Below are 17,704 nucleotides of genomic sequence, written 5' to 3'. Positions count from 1 at the left end.
CCTTCAGTCACTTTCTATCCTCAAAGCCAGAGACTGGCCCATGCTCCGATTGAGTTAACCACTTAATTTGTAAAGGCTCAGCGCTCCCTATTTATTTATTGTTCACTTGCTAGGCGCTTACACATGAAGCAAATACTGTCTCAAAGCGCCCACTGGGCAAGAGGGAGGGGACAGAATGTCAGAAGTTAAATAATTAAATACAACAAAATAAGAGACAATTGGGAGGGAAAGTCGAAACTACTATGCCTTGTGTGTTCACGACGTGCAAGGGGAGTGGGGGTATGGAATAGGTGCTGTTGTGCTCATGGCGAGCAGCAGGTGAAGTGCTATGAAGAAAGGTAAGTGCAACCTTCAGTGGTGGAGGGTGAGCCGAAGCAAGTGCAGTGGATAGACATCAGCTGGGAGAAGATGAGGGAGGACCGGACCCGAGAATGCATAAGAGCCATGGGATCGGGGTTGAAAGACCGAAGTAGAAATGTTTGAGGGAGAAAAGACTGAAGATTATTTTTCTGAAATAACCTTCCGTCTTTTCACCCCTAAATATGCCTAACTTGGCCCCCACCCACACCCCTACCCAACACCCCCACCCCAATCCCTCCACTTACCTAGTTTCCGACTCGCTGTGTCCCTGCAACGCCTGTTTCCGATCACCTCTGTATCGGAACCACAGGTTCCTTTCCTTTTTTATTTTTTTCCGGAACGGCTGCGGGGGACACCCCCCACAACCCCTGCTCACAATGCGTGATTTGGTCGAACTTTTCGGCAGTTCGGTTTTTTCGAACGGCCAAAATTCAGATAAATCATTTTTGTATCGGTCATTTTGGCTGATTCCAGGGCCCTGCACACCAGTCAAGCTACTGTGCGATTAGGAGAGGGGAGCGAAAGGGCAGACAGAGGGGAGAGAGAGGGGAGAGAGAGAGAGACTTTTCTGGAATGTAAGGAGGTACTGCTCAAGACTAGGAGGGAGGGGGATGCTGTAACAAAGAAGGGAGCCTGCTGAGGAAAGCAATCGACCACCTGCTCTCTTTTTAGCAAACCGGTTCACACGCAAGGAGTTGGTGCTAGAGGAACGCAGGTGTCTAGAGGGGGGGGAGTATTTGGGTCAGAAAGAGTTGCAGATAGTGGTCCCCAGACTCGGACAGCCTTGCGGATGATGCAGAGGGAATTTACTTTAATCTGTGCTGCGATCGGGAGCTGGTGAAGACTTTGTAGGACAGGATAGATGGCGGTCCCAGGCTTGAGGCCAAGGAGAATTCTTGCTGCCCTATTCTGGATTAGCTGGAGGGTTCGCAGAGTGGACGAAGGCAGATTGAATAGGCTATTGCAATTGTCAAGCCTAGTGAAAACCAGAGCCAGGGTAACATGGAGTCTTTGGGGGAAGGTGAGGAAAGGTAGAATTCCTCTCAGAAGGAAAAGCTGAAGGTGGGACTTTTTGACAAAGTCCCAAGTATGAGGGAGGAAGGAGAGAGAGGAGTCGAAGATGACTGATGTTTCTGGCTTCCGAATAGGGAGCAGGGGGAGAACCCATGGAAGAAGGCCAGAGTGAAGTGAAGAAGTCTGGTGCAGGGGTCCCAATAGGGAGGATCTGATAATGTGTGATGGCAAAATTATTTCTGTAGGTTCTATCTATGGTCCATGCTATCTGGGGGTTCCATTTTTTAATGATTTAAGTTCACTGTTGTGTGGTTTGCACGGTGAAAGTATTGCATTGGCAGGTAACTTTAATTGTGGGCTTGAGTATAAAATGGATCGTTCAGCACATGTAGGTTCACAGGTGTCGGAGTGAGTAGAGACTTTGGGAATTTCATTCAGAAATATGATATGGTGGATATGTGGAGGATGAATCACCCAGACAAGAATGAATTTACGTTTATCCACCTGTCCACTATGCATTCTCAAGGATTGATTGTTAATGTTAGACAGGCTCATTGGTACAACTGTTTGTGTGGAGATAGAACAACAGGGGATTTCAGACCACGCGTTAATGGACTTGCAGTTGCAACTTGATAGTGTGGGCTTAAATTGAAGTGACTACTGGCATGAAAGCAACAGGGCTGCTGATATGCTTATTGTTTGGGATACTGGCAGGGAACAGGGCTGCTGATATGCTTATTGTTTGGGATAGTTTTAAAGCAGTGGTGCAGGATGCCCATGTCACGAAAAAAAAGGGTTGGAGGAATTGAAATTTTTAGAGGGCGAACTTAAGATTCTGCAGCAAAGGTGTGCATTATCCAATTCTGACAAAGACCAACTCAAATTGCAGAGAGTGAAAGGCACTTTAGACCAATTCGCAGGCTGATACGGGGAGGGGGGGGAACTATCTTTGGAAAGCAGTATTGGGAGAATGGTGACATGAGTGGTAGGTTGTTGGCCAATTTTCACACCTGAAAGTGGTATCCGCAACCTCTCCTTAACCACAGAAGCCAAAGGGAGTATGATCCTCCAACCTTAGTTGTGCACGGGTCCCTGATGTTTAGCAAACAGGTCACCATGAGACAGCCAATTGGGGTAGGAGGTTTAGGGAGAGGTTGTGTATAGGTAGGGTGTGTTTTAGGATCACCGGAAAGAGGGTTAGGGATGCATAAATGCAAGGGTATGGGGAAGTTGGGATGGGGGGTGGTAGTGGTGGGGAAACCATTCACCTCCATACACGTACATGGGTTTTGGTCCGGTGTTCTTCAGGGCTGTCTCATTTCTGCATCTGAAAGTAACAGCGAAGGTTTGGGCAAATAGTTTGATACTGATTCATTCCTTTTAACACCGGGCACCAGACCGGGTTACCCATTGTCGCCTTACTTGTTTAATATTGCCTTGGAGCAGCTGGCGGCTTATATTAGACGGGAACAAAGAAATGTGGTGTGTTGCTGAAAGCCATTTTTGAGGTGGGGAAATTGTCAGGACATAAAACTATTGGGACAAGACAGATTTTCCTTTTTTCAAGTTCTTGTGACAGAGGGATTCTTTTGTCGTGCAATTGCAAGTGGTCTGAAGTCCAGGTGAAGTATTTGGGGATGCATATTATACATGATTTCAGAAAAATTGTAGAATTCAATGTGAATAAGGTGGTGGAAATGTTTTGGGTGGGTATAAGATGGGAGAGACTGGCCATGTTTATTTGGGCCATGATTAATGTGATCTACTACCAAAGATTTTGTATGTCATGCAGTCGCTTCCGCTACGATTTCCTAAAATACTTCTACGAAAGTTAGAAAGGGTCTTATAGGATTTTTTGTGGGATGTTGGAAAGAAATCAAAAATTCTGCGATTCATATTGTTCCACAGCGTTTAAGGGGACTTTGGTTACCCAGACCTTGAAAAATACCACAAATGATTTCTGCACAAAAACGGCTCATAATTTTGAATTTGAGGGGGAAGCATCACCACTCTGGTTGAGAATAGAAAGGGATGGGTTCACTCCTTATGCCTTGGATAACTTGAACTGGATGGCAAAGATGCCAAATGTGAATAACAAATTGCCTTCTGTTATTGCTACTCTGGAAGCTCTGGTTGCCTGACTAGTAAAAAATGAACATCAAAAAGGGTAAAAAATAATGCTAAAAATGTAATTCGAAATTTTGTATTGTACAATCTTTTGATAAATGCAAAAAAGGAACAAATAACTTTTGATTTGTCTTTTTGGGTTATTCCGCTCTGGTTGCCTGGCTATGATTATGATATATTTTATTTGTATCACGCTCATACACAAGTGTTGCGATAGTAGAAAATGACAAAAATGTATGGATGAGTTATGATGCGTCACTGTGGCTCAATCCAGCAATCCAGATAGGGAATACAACTTTAAATTGGCGTAGTTGGATCATAAGGGCAGTGTGGCGGGTAGGTGATATACTAAGACGGGGGAGAATGGTAAGTTTTAGGGTACTGTGTCAAGGGTTTCAGGGGCGTTTTATAAGGAGATGCGGTCTCTATTGTTAGAGACTGAATGTTTGGCTATACGCTGGAGACTAAACCGGCTGTTAGGCAAAGTTTGTATGCAGTACCCTATGGGAACACTACAAACAACTCTGACTGCAGGTATAGGAAACCCAACCTTTGGTATAAGCTTGTACTACACAGTTTTGGTAGCGTGTTGAGCAGCCAGGCTTATCTCAAGAGAGGTCAGTGTGAGCTGTAGTGGAGTTACACAGAGATTTACATTTACAAGTATTCAAATAAACTCTTACACTCAACGTTTCTTGAATAAACAATTAATTTATCAGTCAGTTAGAATAAGACTTCTTCAGAAGGGAGTAATATAATAGTACAACTCAAATACACTTGATGAAATACACTTAATATCTCTAAATCAGTAGATATATGGGGTAGTGGCCCGCAGATACTACCTACACCCTCAGGTGACTTCAATTGGTAGGGTGCTGGGGACATGAATATATCGCTGTTGCATTTAGAATCATATGGTAATAAGTCAAAAGGAAAAGATTAGTTGGAACATAAAGATAGCACAAATATTTTTCAGCAGGCAAATACTTTTGGATCACACCCCCAACCACCCCCCCCAGCTCCGAAAGAGTCATTCAGTACAATAGGTTAAGCCAAAGTCAATGGGCAAAAGTCTTATATAGGATGAAGCACCTCTGGTAGGTAAATGGTCTTTGCACAGTCTTTGAAGAAAATAAGAATCAAATCAAATGTAGGGCCACAAGCTGATTAGACTTGTGAGTGGTAGAAGATGCAAGCAACTCTACAGCAAGAGGTAAGTCCTCTCAGACTTTGTAAAGTACCTTTTAAAATGAAGAAAAGATGAAGCAGATGACTCGTGTTCCTGTTCAGCTCTGCAGTTCGCACTGTTCCTGGGCCTCGATCGTGGGGACAAGAGGGAGTGCATCAGGAGACTCCTCCAATGCACTGGGACGGTCAAAACTCGCAACCGGCAAACTTCACTTTCAGTGGCTGTTCAGAGTTTCAGCTCCTCGCGTCTACTGCAAATGGTAACACTGCGGTTGCTGGCTGTCTAGATGGACTTTCCTTGCTTCTGGGGTCCCACAGTCTGTTGGTGCTCAGGCTCGGTCAGTCCTGCTTCCTGGGAGTCCGGAGACTCTTCAGGGAGCTCTTGGCCAGCTTAAAAGCAATGCACACAATCTGGTGTTCCTCTCCCTGGCTACACGGTTTCCAGCAGCAACTCTGTGGAAATTCAACCAGCTCCAAGATGGATGTCCAGGTGACTGACTTTGGGGTTGATTGGTCCCACCAACTCAAGGGAGAAGTAGTCCTTGCAGGGGCTCCTTTGTCAATGCGAACTTGGCGTTTCGGCTCTGCAGCACAGCTTCACCAGGCAAACCAACAGTCCAGGAGTTGCAGCATGCGTCGTCTTCAAGTTCTACTTCGGTTCCTTCGTCCAGTGGTCGACTCTGCCTTCCAAGCCAAAAGCCTTGCCTTTTATTCAGTTCTCTCCCATTAATTCGAGCCTAGCTGTCAGTCACCCAGCAGGATGGCTGTACTTGCCGGACAGTCAGCCGGCCAATCACCACAGAGTGCATTTGGGTCTGCTAGGAGACTAAGCACAGGGAGTTTTGGGCACCTCAATCACTTCCCGCCTACCCCAGACACCCTGGAGCCAGAGGCGGGCTTCACTCGTGAATCCTGCCAAAGGCAAAGCGATCAATGGAACCAAACCTGGTTTGGCGCGCAGAGTAAATCTCAAGAAGGACCTTTCCACAACAAAATTGTGAAAAAAGCCTGGTGCCATTTTAACAAAAATGGCAATGCAGCTGCGAACACCCACCCACTACCCCATTCCTATGTTGTGCCTGTGGCCTTGTATTCTAAACCATAGTCTTCACCATCCTCCTCCACGGGAGCTACCTCTATTTGCCTCTTCAAGGAGGACCAGGTCCTTGAGTCCTTGGGGAAAGTGTTGTTGCTCCATCTGGGGGCTGCATCGGATGCCCTCTTGGCTGCGGCTAACCAGAAGCTTGGCGGGAGCTCGGAATTTCTGCCTGACCTTTCTTCGGACAAGCAAAGCCTCCTTCAGGCCGGTCTGGTAGATTCCTGGGCCATTGCGCAGGACCTCCTCGAATCTTCAATCGCCCACATCGATAGAGCCACCAGAGCGCTGTGCCTAGGGGTCGAGATGAGATGCACGCCACAAAGTTATCTGATGTGCAGAAGCAAATATTTTCATTCGTCCACTGATGACTAGTTAATTAAGAAGAAAACTTTCACTCAAACCACCAAGTCCTTGGCCATCCTGACAAAACTAGGTCTGAACTTTGCGTCCAGTCTAAAGGACGAACATGTCCTGGAGTGATAGCTATCCCGCCTATCCAGGCGTGCTAGGTTTTTATCAACAGGATTTGCGAGGCCTGACACCTATCCCATCCATTCAATCCGCAAGCCCCCATTGTCTTACTCCGCTCTGCCTGCCCCCAGACCCACCCTCTCCCACAGGATTTTAAGTCCATAATTTAAGGTCCTTCTGGCGCACTATCTGGTTTAGGTAAATGCATTTGAGGAAAAGCACCCAGATTAAATCTGTGTGTTGCCATTTCAGCATGCCATTTTTTAATTTGAGCCACAGCCCACCAAATTCCTTTAGTATGATAGTTTCAAGGGGATTGGGTCCTCCGACGTAGTCCATATCTTTGACAGTAATCACCACAGCTGTGCTGCTTACTGTCAAAGATATGGAATACGTCGTCGGACCATCCCATCGAAAGAACATTACCAGGTAAGAGCAACTTGTTCTTCTTGTATGTTAAGATGGGGCACTCTTAGCTGTGGAATGTTTGAGTCTGAGCGCTAATTGTAATGTGTTTGCAGGTATATAGCAGTCTGTAAACTATAAATGATCAGAAATTTGCCGTTGCTTATATTTCAAAATTATGTGGTGTTGCCTCATGGCTGCTGATTGATTAGCTTTCATTTTCTTTATCCGTTTCATAGGATGATGACCTGGAAGAAGGTGAAGTTAAGGATCCCAGTGACAGAAAGGTGAGGCCGCGGCTCACCTGTAGATTCTTCATGAAAGGTAAACTTGCACCACACCAAAATCCAGAGCCGGTGCTTTAAGAATTATATTGCTTATCTTGGTCTTCTATGCAAATATTGAGCCTAGCTCAATGTTGATTTTATGCAATCTAAAGTGATATTTGTAGGAAGCGGGACTATTTTGAACATATGCACAGGCACTAATGGTCCTATTCAATTTATGTATTAATTTTGTGTTTTGGTGCCTTTTTCTTTCAAGCCCCCGGCCTAGAACGGTGTAGTTGAATTAAGGTTGTGCAACATGACCCGAGAACAAAACAGATTGGCAAAAGGAAAGCCTGTAAATGAATGTTTAATACACTTTTTTATTTTTTGAGTAGCCAGGTTTAGTTCGATTTTTATTTATTCATTCATTTATTTTTTTAAGCCATGGTGGTCAGGGAAGCGAATACCCTATTTTGGTACAACTATCTGAAAGATTGCCAGGGTATGTTAAACCACATGTGGCCATACAGTTTGTGGGTTAAATAAAAGTTGTTTCTTGAAATTATGTTCTGATCTTTACTGCGGTGGAAATAGTTTCCTAGCCTTGTATCTTTAACAAATATAAATGCTTTGAGTAGTCTCTGTAATAGCTTTCTCAATGTTTTCCATTCATTAAAGGAAAAAGGGGTGAGTGAAACACCCATATTTTCCTGTCTTAATGCGGTTGTTCTCACTTAACGAACTAATGAAAGAAGACCTAGTGTCCAGAAAGTATCTGACCCTCACGCTAATACATGCAACAAAAATATATGCAGAATATTTGGCTGTCTTCAGTTACACAAAGGAGAGGAAAGTTCAAATTTATAGAATTTAGCAAGTCCTGCTTTTGAGCAGGGTTGGACTCCCGTTCCCTGGATCAATTCAGGAATATTCTTGATACAATTCTGATTCAACTAAGTTCTATTCAGTTCAACACATGTCTTTCCCCTCAACTGCTTTCTTCCACTTTGCAAAGTAAATGTCTCTTTAACAAACACTTGTTCAAAAATCTAAATAGTTATTCTCTGCAGTATCCTTCTTGGTAAAGCAAATGTCTTTTTCAAAACACAAGTTCCAAGGCAAGTCAATTGTTTTCCTTAGGATGCTAAACAATTATTAGCACATCATTTATTCTTCAATTGGAATACTTTTGTCAGGATAGCAACTACCATTGATGATGCCACACTTTGTCAAAATGTTAAATTGGTGTCCCAAAAAGGAGAATTGTGCCCTTACCGCCTCTGCATTTGCATTTTAGATGTTCAATGTTCAAATTTATTGAGTACGGCCCAATGTCCTGGTCGGAGCGCCCCAGAGGCCCCTTTAGCATCAGACCAAGTGACCGGTATTCCGTGGAGCCTCTGCTACTTCTGCGGCGGACCTTCTGCGATAAACTGCTTCTGCTGCCTGCTCCCACGTAACTTCAGCCGTCTTCACGGCTCTTTGTTGGAGCTCTCACCGCTCCGTTCAGTCTCTGCTTCCACTTCACCGAAGCAGCTCGCGTCGTGTTGGGAGCTAGTCTCCCATACAGATGGGCTTCCCTTCCACAAAGCTGCTCCCTGCTGCGCTCTCTGCAATGACCCATGCATTCTCTTACTGTGTGGACTTCAGCTGGCGTTCGTTCTGCTTGTAGCCCCGCAGGCCGGACTGCTGCTGCGTCTCCCTCTCGTCTCCTTTCCATTTTAGCTTATTTTGGGCTCAAGTGCCTCATTCTACAACAACTAGACCGCTCATTATATTCAATGGCACCTTTGATTCTCATTCACTCAGAATCCCTCTTCCTCCCAGTACTGCAGGCATTATGGATCCTGAAGTCCATAACGGCTTGTCCTTTGATTTATGGTTGCTTTTTAAACCTGAGAGTTATCAGTGTTGGGCAGGATATGGAAAAGGGTTGAGATTTAATGGTAGGGATTGGGCCTCTATGTAAGACAGAATCATAACAATTAGAGGATGTCATATTTACTTCCTGAACTACTAAGGCACAAACCTTGTTCTGGTTAGCTGACTTTTCATAGCATGTGCTTTGGGTAGATGTATGGGAGGGACGTGTACACTGACGGCAATGCTATTGGGTATTTGGGAATTATAGGACTCTCATACTCAGAAGATGAATACTGTCTCTTCCAAGGGAGTCACTATCCACCGTCACCCGCAACAGCAATCTCCTCCCATGTGATCTTTCTTCCTGATACCACACCCAGGGTTAGGATCAAGAAGAGGCTGCCTTCCGACGGCCACATGGGAGGAGACTTTAGGCTGGGGTTCAGTGATGATTCTGCAGGATTAATCACAATACACACAGCCCACCATTTCTTATTCAGCGAGAGTCAAATATCACTAGCCAATGGCTAGGGGGAGTGCACATTTTGCACCCTGTTCTAGCCATACATCTTCACAAGATGGAATCCTTGGGCTCTGCTCTACTTCATGAGTCAGTTTTTCTGACATTTCTACTCAATTCCTTATGATGTCACCAAATGTTCCGCTCATGACAGATTTTTACTTTCTTCCGGTTTCAGGGTTATTGCTTTCTCCTTTGGTTCCCTATGGAGGGATAAAGGGGGTGGTATTTGTCTTTTCTTTACCACTGCTATTGCACCTTTTTAGTCTACTCTTTTCCCACATAAATGGTAGAAAATGCTGATACCTTGCACTCTGACAGTCCTCAGACTGCTCTTGTTTTACTTGTAGGGCCTGTGCATCTTGTGCCCTTAAGAGAAATATATATTGAGGAAAAGGGTGTGTATATGTGTGCGTGTGTATATATACATTTATTATTTATCTATCTATATCCGAGACTTGTGGCATCTGCTTAGATTCACATGCTATGCATAGGCCAACATCTAGTGGCAGCTGCGCAGTATTGGTTGTTTTCGAAACTTGAAAAGGGACGTCGACAGGGCGTGCCAGTAATACTATCCCTAGTGTGAAGTCCACTGTACCCATGGTCGTTCACCCGTCGATGTCCCTCAGATTGTTTTTTTTCCGCCATCGTGGGCAGTCACTTCTCGTGGATTTCAATTTCAGCTGACACCATTTGCTTATGATAAGTTTAAATATAGTTCCTCTTTCTGTCCTTTTCCTTCCGACATCGAGATATTCGACGCGCTGGAAAAGGCAAGACCACGCTGTCGGACGAAGTCAAGTTTCGATGGACCCTTTCGGTTGTGAAGGCCCAACGGGACTAGGCCCATACAGTATGCAGAGTGGGGAGCGGTCATTGTACAATGCATTTTCCCACCCTTTCCCTTTATCGCTCGGCTGCCTTTCCCAGACATGGATAGGACACCCTTTAAAGTCTGCCCCCCCATGTAATAAAACATTTCTGTGGATCGACAAACAGTGTGCAACCTGTGTTTGAACCGCAACCACGACGAAGGTCACTGTCCATCTTGCAAGCTCTTTAAACCTAAGACACTTAAAGATCGCAGAACCAAACGCTGGGCCCATCACGCCATGCAGGTCGAGGCCGTTGTGGATGTGGAGGGAGTTTTGAGTGACGGCAGCGTCGCCGTCTTTTCGGACGGCGAGGGCGACGGGTAACATCCAAGTTCCCAACTGCTAGCCCCTGACCCTAGAAGACAGTCCAGCGACTCTGTTGTGGGGATGACCCCCGGCGGCAAGAGCACTTCCTTTTCCACACTAAGCACACACCCTGCAGCGATGTGTTGGTACCGCAGAACAAACTCCCCGATTCAGCGTCTAGGGGGAGATCAATAGATTCCCTGTCCTCTGGGCACTAAGTCCCGGTCACCCCATGACAGGCCCCGTAAGACAAAGGAAGCCGCCCATAAAACTCCTTTGACCCAACGTCGACAGACGAGGTGGAGGTCCTTTCCAATGCTGAAAGTCGACACATTTTGTTGAAACCGGCTGGAAAGTCCAAAAATACAGGGTCATCACACCTGGTTAAAAAACATGTACCAGAAAGCCTATTAAAGGCTACTGATTCCAAGAAGTCTTCTCCAATAGTTCAGATCATAGAAATGAGTCTCATAAAGACAAGGACAAGACTTGTAGGGATAAGTCTACCCCTTCTGTAGAAACTGTCCCACAAGTAGAGGATGAGGGTCCCTTAAGTGAGGCCTTACATAATAAAGGCCTACCCACAACCACACCGCAAGACCCAATACCTTACCCTGGGGTCATCTCCAGCTCAGCCCTATAGTCGGCAGAGGACATAGATAGGGTAATGTAGAGAATTACATTTTTTGCTAATTTCTTTGGAAAAAAACCTTCATACATTAGAGAATTTAAAGATCACACCTCCTACTGCTCAGGCTTCAAGTTCTCAGCCCCTGTCTTCCATTTCTCAGCCACTGTCCTCATCCCAGCCACCAGCAAAAAGGTCTTTATTATATCCATACCTACCTTGAAGGTGATCAGGAGGAATATCAATATGATGATGCATAGGTGTATACCTTGTCTTCACCAATTCAACAAGATTCCCCAGTGCCTGATTCTCCAGTAGATGATCAGCCCTTATTCAATGACTTACTAATCAAAGCAGCTGAACACTTCGGTATTCAAACACAGGCGACTCAAGACAAAGATTTTGTCGAAGATATCCTGGGAGACAAAAAAGCTGCCACCCAGTTCATCCCAATCGGTCTGTCCAGAGAAGAATACAACCTTCACTGGAGACGCCCAATCAAACACAGGCAGTAAACCCGCGGATAGAAAAACATTTCCGCCCGGCGCCGTCTGATCCTTTATATATCGGGGGACAGCTTAAGATGGATTTGCTAGTTGTCACAACTACTCGAACGAGGGCAGGTACACCACTAGCTTCTTCAGAGGCTCCCTCAGACAAGGAGAGCAAGAAGCTCTATACCACGGGGAGGAAATGTTCAACTTCGGCAGCGTTTCAAACTAGGATCGACAACAATTACACACTGTTGGCGAGCTATGACTGCCATAAATGCCACAAGATTACATCGACTCTGCTCCAGAGCCTTTAAATTGTAGACTTGCCCTAGTAGCAGCGGAAGGCAAAGCCACTGCCAGCAGCTGGCTCAAAAACAACCTCTACACTGCATATAATGTGGGTCATATTATTGCGGAAGGAACCATTATCAAGCAGCACGCTTGGCTTCGCCAATCAGGCTTCAAGCTTGAGACCCAGGCAACGTTACTCGACATGCCAGTGGAACCAACCGTACTATTCGGCAAAGTGGTGGCGGACGCTCTGAAATCAGCCAAAAAGGACTACATGGCAACATTGGATATGAAAGATGCCTATTTTCATATTTCAATGCTCCCAGTGCACAGAAAACTCTTCCGGTTCAAAGTAGCAAACCAGCACTACCAATTCAAGGTGCTACCCTTCGGAATAGCTTCAGCTCCAACGGTATTCACCAAGGTACTGGTGGTGGTGGCGGCACACCTGCGCAGGGAGGCAATCCCAGTGTACCCCTACCTGGACTACTGGCTGATCACAGGAGAAATACCCCTTCTTTGCAGACAAAACACACACAAAGAAGCATAAACTTTCTCTTTCAATTAGGCTTCTGAATGAACGGGGAAAAAGTCAAATCTTGTACCTAACACAACAAAACAGTTCCTAGGAGCTGTATTGGATACAAGAACAGGCTTAGCCTTTCCATCCATGGAAAGACTGCAGAACATGCTTCAGCAAATACCCCAGTATCAAGCTGATCTCAAGATGAGCGTACGCAAAGCAACGCGTTTGCTAGGCATGATGGCATTGTGCATGTATCAAGTCCCACACGCACGTCTGCGCATGCGACCATTGCAGGAGTGGTTGGTGAAAGTGGTCTCAGGCAAGTGGTCAGTGGGACGATCTAGTGGTCGTTTCGTCAACACTATTTCAAAACCTACGCTGGTGGTCAAGAGAACCTGTTAAAGGGGAAAACCCTTCAACGATCAGGAAGCACAAGCAGTTGTCTTAACAGACGCATCACTCTCCGAGTGGGGGGCTCATTACCTTCACCATACAGCACATGGTCTGTGGACTCTCATCATGGCACAGAACCATATCAACCTGCTGGAACTACTAGCAGTATTCAAAGCACTTCAAGCATTCAAAGCACAACTGACAAACCAGTCGGTTCAAATTCTAATGGACAGTACAACTGTGATGTTCTACATCAATAAACAGGGGGGCAAACACTTTCCAAGTCTGTCCAAGTTGGCTTAAAAAATAGGGAAATGGGTACTGACTGGGGATATCCCTATCCTCCCAACACGTTCCAGGGGTACTTAACACTCTAGCAGACTCTCTGAGGAGAGATAACCTACCAGAGGAATATGTGTGGCAACTAGACTCAAGTGTCGTACACCACATCTGCTCTGTGGGGTTACCCCACACTAGACTTGTTCGCTACAGGAGAAAACAAGCAATGCCCAGACTTCACGTCCAGGTTCCCTTAGCCAGAATCCACGGCGAACGCCCTATTGAACTGGTCTTGGAAATTTCCTTTCGCTCCCCTGTCCCCTCCGACTCCATTAATGAGCAGGATAGTGAACAAGATGCACCGAGAACAGATGACGCTCATCCTAATTCCTCCCATGTAGGCGAGACAACCGTGGTATCCCCATCTGTGCAAACTGGCGATGTGCGAACCCATCAAACTCCCGTGCCAAACCAACCTGTTAACCCAACACACAGGAACAACAGTGCACCCACACCCCGCAACCACACTCGATGAACTTGGCAGCTTGGCTCCTGAAGTCCTAGAGTTCGGACACTTTAATCTACCACAGCGGTGTATGGATATCCTCAAGGAGGCACGAAAACCAAACACTAGACACTGTTCTTTTGACAAGTGGAGGAGATTTGTAATTTGGTGCCAGTCAAAACAAATAAACCCCATATAATGTACTCCTTCATACATTCTAAATTATATGCTCCACTTGTTAGATTCAGAGTTAGTATTCAACTCTATAAAGGTCCACCTATTGGCTTTATCAGCTTATACCACCTATCAAATTAAAGTATTGTGGTGGAAAATTTCAGTCATTAAGGCAATCGGGGAGGGAGTGAAGAGACTCCACCTCCAATATCAACCCCTCTGCCAGGATGGGATCTAAATGTAGTACTAGCCAAGCTCATGGGGGCCCCCATTTGAGCCGATGCACAAGTCAATTCTTAAACACCTGACATACAAGACTGCCTTCTTAGTGGCTAGTACTTCCATAAGAAGAGTTGGTGAATTACAAGCATTGTCAGTGCAGGACCCTTTCTTTATCATCCATAAAGATGAATTGGTTTTACGTACTTATCTGAGGTTCTCCCCGAAATTAATTTCCAAATTCCACGTTAATCAAACTATTGAGCTTCCAGCTTTTTTCACAATCCAACCAGCTCAGCAAAGGTAAAACTCCACACACTGAATGTGAGGAGGGTAGTCATTTACTACGTAAACGAGTCTAGGCCGCTTAGGAAAACACATCATCTTTGTTTCCGTAGCACCAGGCAGAGAAGGAGACCGCATTTCCAAGAATGCCATCTCCGGATGGATAGTCAGATGTATACAATTATGATATTCATTATCAAACAAGACACTGCCTTTTACACCAAGAGCTCACTGCACTCGGAGCACAGGAGCTACTCTGGCTTTTATCGCAAATGTCCCCTTAGACAGCATTTGCAAACCAGCTACATGGAGCTCAGTACACACTTTCACTCAGCACTACTGCATTGACACCATTCCAGAGCTGATACAGATGGGACAAGCAGTTCTAAAACATCTATTTGCCGCTGCTCCTTCTCACGACCCACCACCTTCTCCTAACACTGCTCGCTAATCTATGCATAGCATGTGATCAAAGCAGATTCCACAAGCCTCAGAAGGAATACATTACTTACCGTGATCGTATTTCTGATGCTTCGATCTACATGCGCCCACCCTTCCTCCCCTGAGAGAAGGTGCGTAGATGTTATATGAGCTCTGTTATCTATCGGCTTGGATACACCTGTACTCATGCTGCACTTCATGCGCCCTCATGTCAGAACAAAACAATCTGAGGGATCATGGGTACAGTGGCGGTAAACCCCAGAGTTGAGAAGCTTTTCAGGGCAGCCCAAACAGACCCACTGTACATAAGAGGGCATCTGAAACCGGACTCCCTAGTAGTTACTAACAACCGTAAGAGGGCGGGAACACCCTTGTCATCGTCGGAAGCTCCTCCCGACAAGGAGAGCAAGAAGATTTATGGCTTGGGCAGGAAAGTAGCCTCCACTTCCGCCTACCAGGCAAGGATTGCCAACTCCACCACCCTGCTGGCGAGTTACAACTGCCACCAGTGGGAAAAAGTCGCGGCACTCATAGATTCCGCCACAGAACCCTTAAAAAGCCAATTGGCACGAGTTTCGGCGGAAGGAAGAGCCGTGTCCGGTTGCATATTAAAAGCAACCTTTGATGCCGCGGATAATGCCGGCAGATTGATAGCAGAAGGTACTGTTATCAAAAGGCATGCTTGGTTGCGACAGTCTTGGTTCAAAGCCGAAACCCAGGCTTCATTGATAGACAAACCGGTGGAGCCGGATCTATTGTTTGGTAAGGCGGTCGAGGACGTGCTGAAAAATGCCAAGGACGAGTATGAGACACTCAAATCCCTAGGCCAGCTAACCAATAAACCCCCTAACCAGAGAGGGAATGGCAATTTTCGGCGCCCACGCGGACAAAATTCCCAGAGAGGGTCTAACTATTCCCAGGGGCAGGGTACACAATGGAACAGCCTGCAGTCTACCCAGGGTTATGGCAGGGGTAACAAAAGAGGTTGTGGAAGGGGTAGAGGCAGTCCCAATAAAGGAGGGGGCACACCTCCACCAAAACACTGACGCTCCGTTCAGGGTCCCTTCTCACGGCTCCCCAGTAGGGGGACGCATTTCCATCTTCACCCAAGCTTGGGAAGGGATCACATCAGACAGATGGGTGCTGTCCACAGTGTCCGCAGGATACTGCATAGAACTCCTAGAGCGTCCCCGAAACCACTCCTTAGACCACCAGAAGATCCTACTCGAAGAGATCGAAATTCTTCTCGCAAAGGACACGATAGAACTCGTCTCGGGACCCCAGGTAAACAAGGGTATTTATTCAACTTACTTCCTTGTGCCAAAAAAAGATTTGACAATGTGCCCAGTATTGGACTTACGGCCTGAAAACAAGTATGTCAAGCCCCAAAAAGTTTGCATGACTACTCTCCAAGAGGTAATTCCCCTCCTAAAAAAGGGGATTACATGGCAACATTGGATATGAAAGATGCCTATTTTCACATTTCCATGTTCCCAGCGCACAGAAAATATCTGCGCTTCAAGGTGGACATTCAGCACTACCAGTTCAAGGTACTGCCCTGCGGGATAGCCTCGGCTCCAAGGGTATTCACCAAGGTACTGGCGGTGGGGGAGGCAATCCCAGTGTACACTTATCTGGACGACTGGCTCATCACGGGGGAGACCCCAGTAATTTGCAGGACAAACATTCAAAGAACTATCGACCTCCTCTTCGAATTGGGCTTCTCCATAAACGAGAAAAAAATAGTCTGGTGCCCAGCACCTCCAAGTAGTTCCTAGGAGCTGTTCTAAATACTCAAGAGGGGCTGGCATTTCCTTCAGAGGAAAGAATTCGGAATATACTACTGCAAATTCCGCAATATCAAACCGGTCGCCAGATAACAGTACGCAAAGCAATGCGTTTGCTGGGCATGATGGAGTCATGTATTTACCTGGTCCCCCACGCGCACCTGCGTCCCTCCCATGCAAGAATGGTTGGCGAAACTGTGGTCTCAGGCAAGTGGTCAGTGGGACGATCTAGTGGTCGTTTCGCCAACACTTGTACAAAGCCTCCACTGGGGGACAAGAGACAATCTATCCAAGGTGAAAACCTTTTACGATCCCGAGATACAGGTGGTAGTCACGACGGACGCATGCCTGACGGGATGGGGAGCTCACCATCTCCACCACACAGCTCAGGGTCTCTGGTCTCACAGTGGCCAAGAATCACATCAACCTGCTAGAGCTTCTGGCAGTTTTCAGAGCACTTAAAGCATTCGAGCCCCACATACTGAACCTGTCGGTGCAGATCCGAACGGACAGTACGACAGCCATGTTCTACCTGAACAAGCAAGGAGGGACTTGTTCGCCAAATCTTTCCAGACTTGCCCAGAAAATCTGGATATGGGCACTCAGACGGAACATCTTTCTGTCGTCTCAACATGTTCCAGGGGATCTCAATTCTCTAGCGGACGCTTTGAGCAGAGATCCCCTCCTGGAGGAACACGAATGGTGTCTACACAGAGATATTGTAGAAGATCTCTTCTCTCAGTGGGGTTTCCCCACTATAGACCTATTCGCCACAAGCGAAAACAGACAGTGCCCAGGATTCGCATCCAGGTTTCCCCAACCAGACTCCCTGGGGAACGCCCTGTGGATTAACTGGTCAGGGATGTTTGCGTACGCTTTTCCACCAACTCCTCATCAGGAAGGTGGTGAACAAGATGAACAGAGTCGATGCCGCTTGTCCTAGTTGCTCCCATGTGGGCGAGACAACCGTGGTTTCCACACCTATGCAGACTTTTGGTGTGCGATCCCATCAAACTCCCGGGCTGGTACAATCTTTTGTCCCAGCACCAAGGTCAGAAGGTGCATCTTCTACCCAACTCCATGAACCTAGCAGCATGGCTCCTGAGGTCAAAGAGTTTGGACATCTAAATTTACCACAGAGATGCATGGACATCCTAAAAGGGTCTAGGAAACCGAACACGA

At 46.3% G+C, this 17,704-nt stretch overlaps 1 protein-coding gene across 3 annotated transcripts in view; it reads left to right on the top strand.

Annotated features, from left to right (window-relative positions):
• ZC3H18 (zinc finger CCCH-type containing 18) overlaps positions 1-17,704 on the top strand; it is a 1,042,429-nt gene that overhangs the window by 163,586 nt on the left and 861,139 nt on the right. For all 3 annotated transcript variants that reach the window (XM_069636029.1, XM_069636019.1, XM_069636037.1), the window contains exon 3: positions 6,904-6,988. In XM_069636029.1, the coding sequence (XP_069492130.1) occupies positions 6,904-6,988 (85 nt within the window). The remainder of the gene's footprint in view (positions 1-6,903; positions 6,989-17,704) is intronic.

This window comes from Ambystoma mexicanum, chromosome 1q (assembly GCF_040938575.1).
Source record: "Ambystoma mexicanum isolate Mex_15411 chromosome 1q, UKY_AmexF1_1, whole genome shotgun sequence".
NCBI lineage: Eukaryota > Metazoa > Chordata > Amphibia > Caudata > Ambystomatidae > Ambystoma > Ambystoma mexicanum.
The sequence above is the reverse complement of the archived record's forward strand: the minus strand, read 5'-3'. Positions and strand labels throughout refer to the sequence as shown.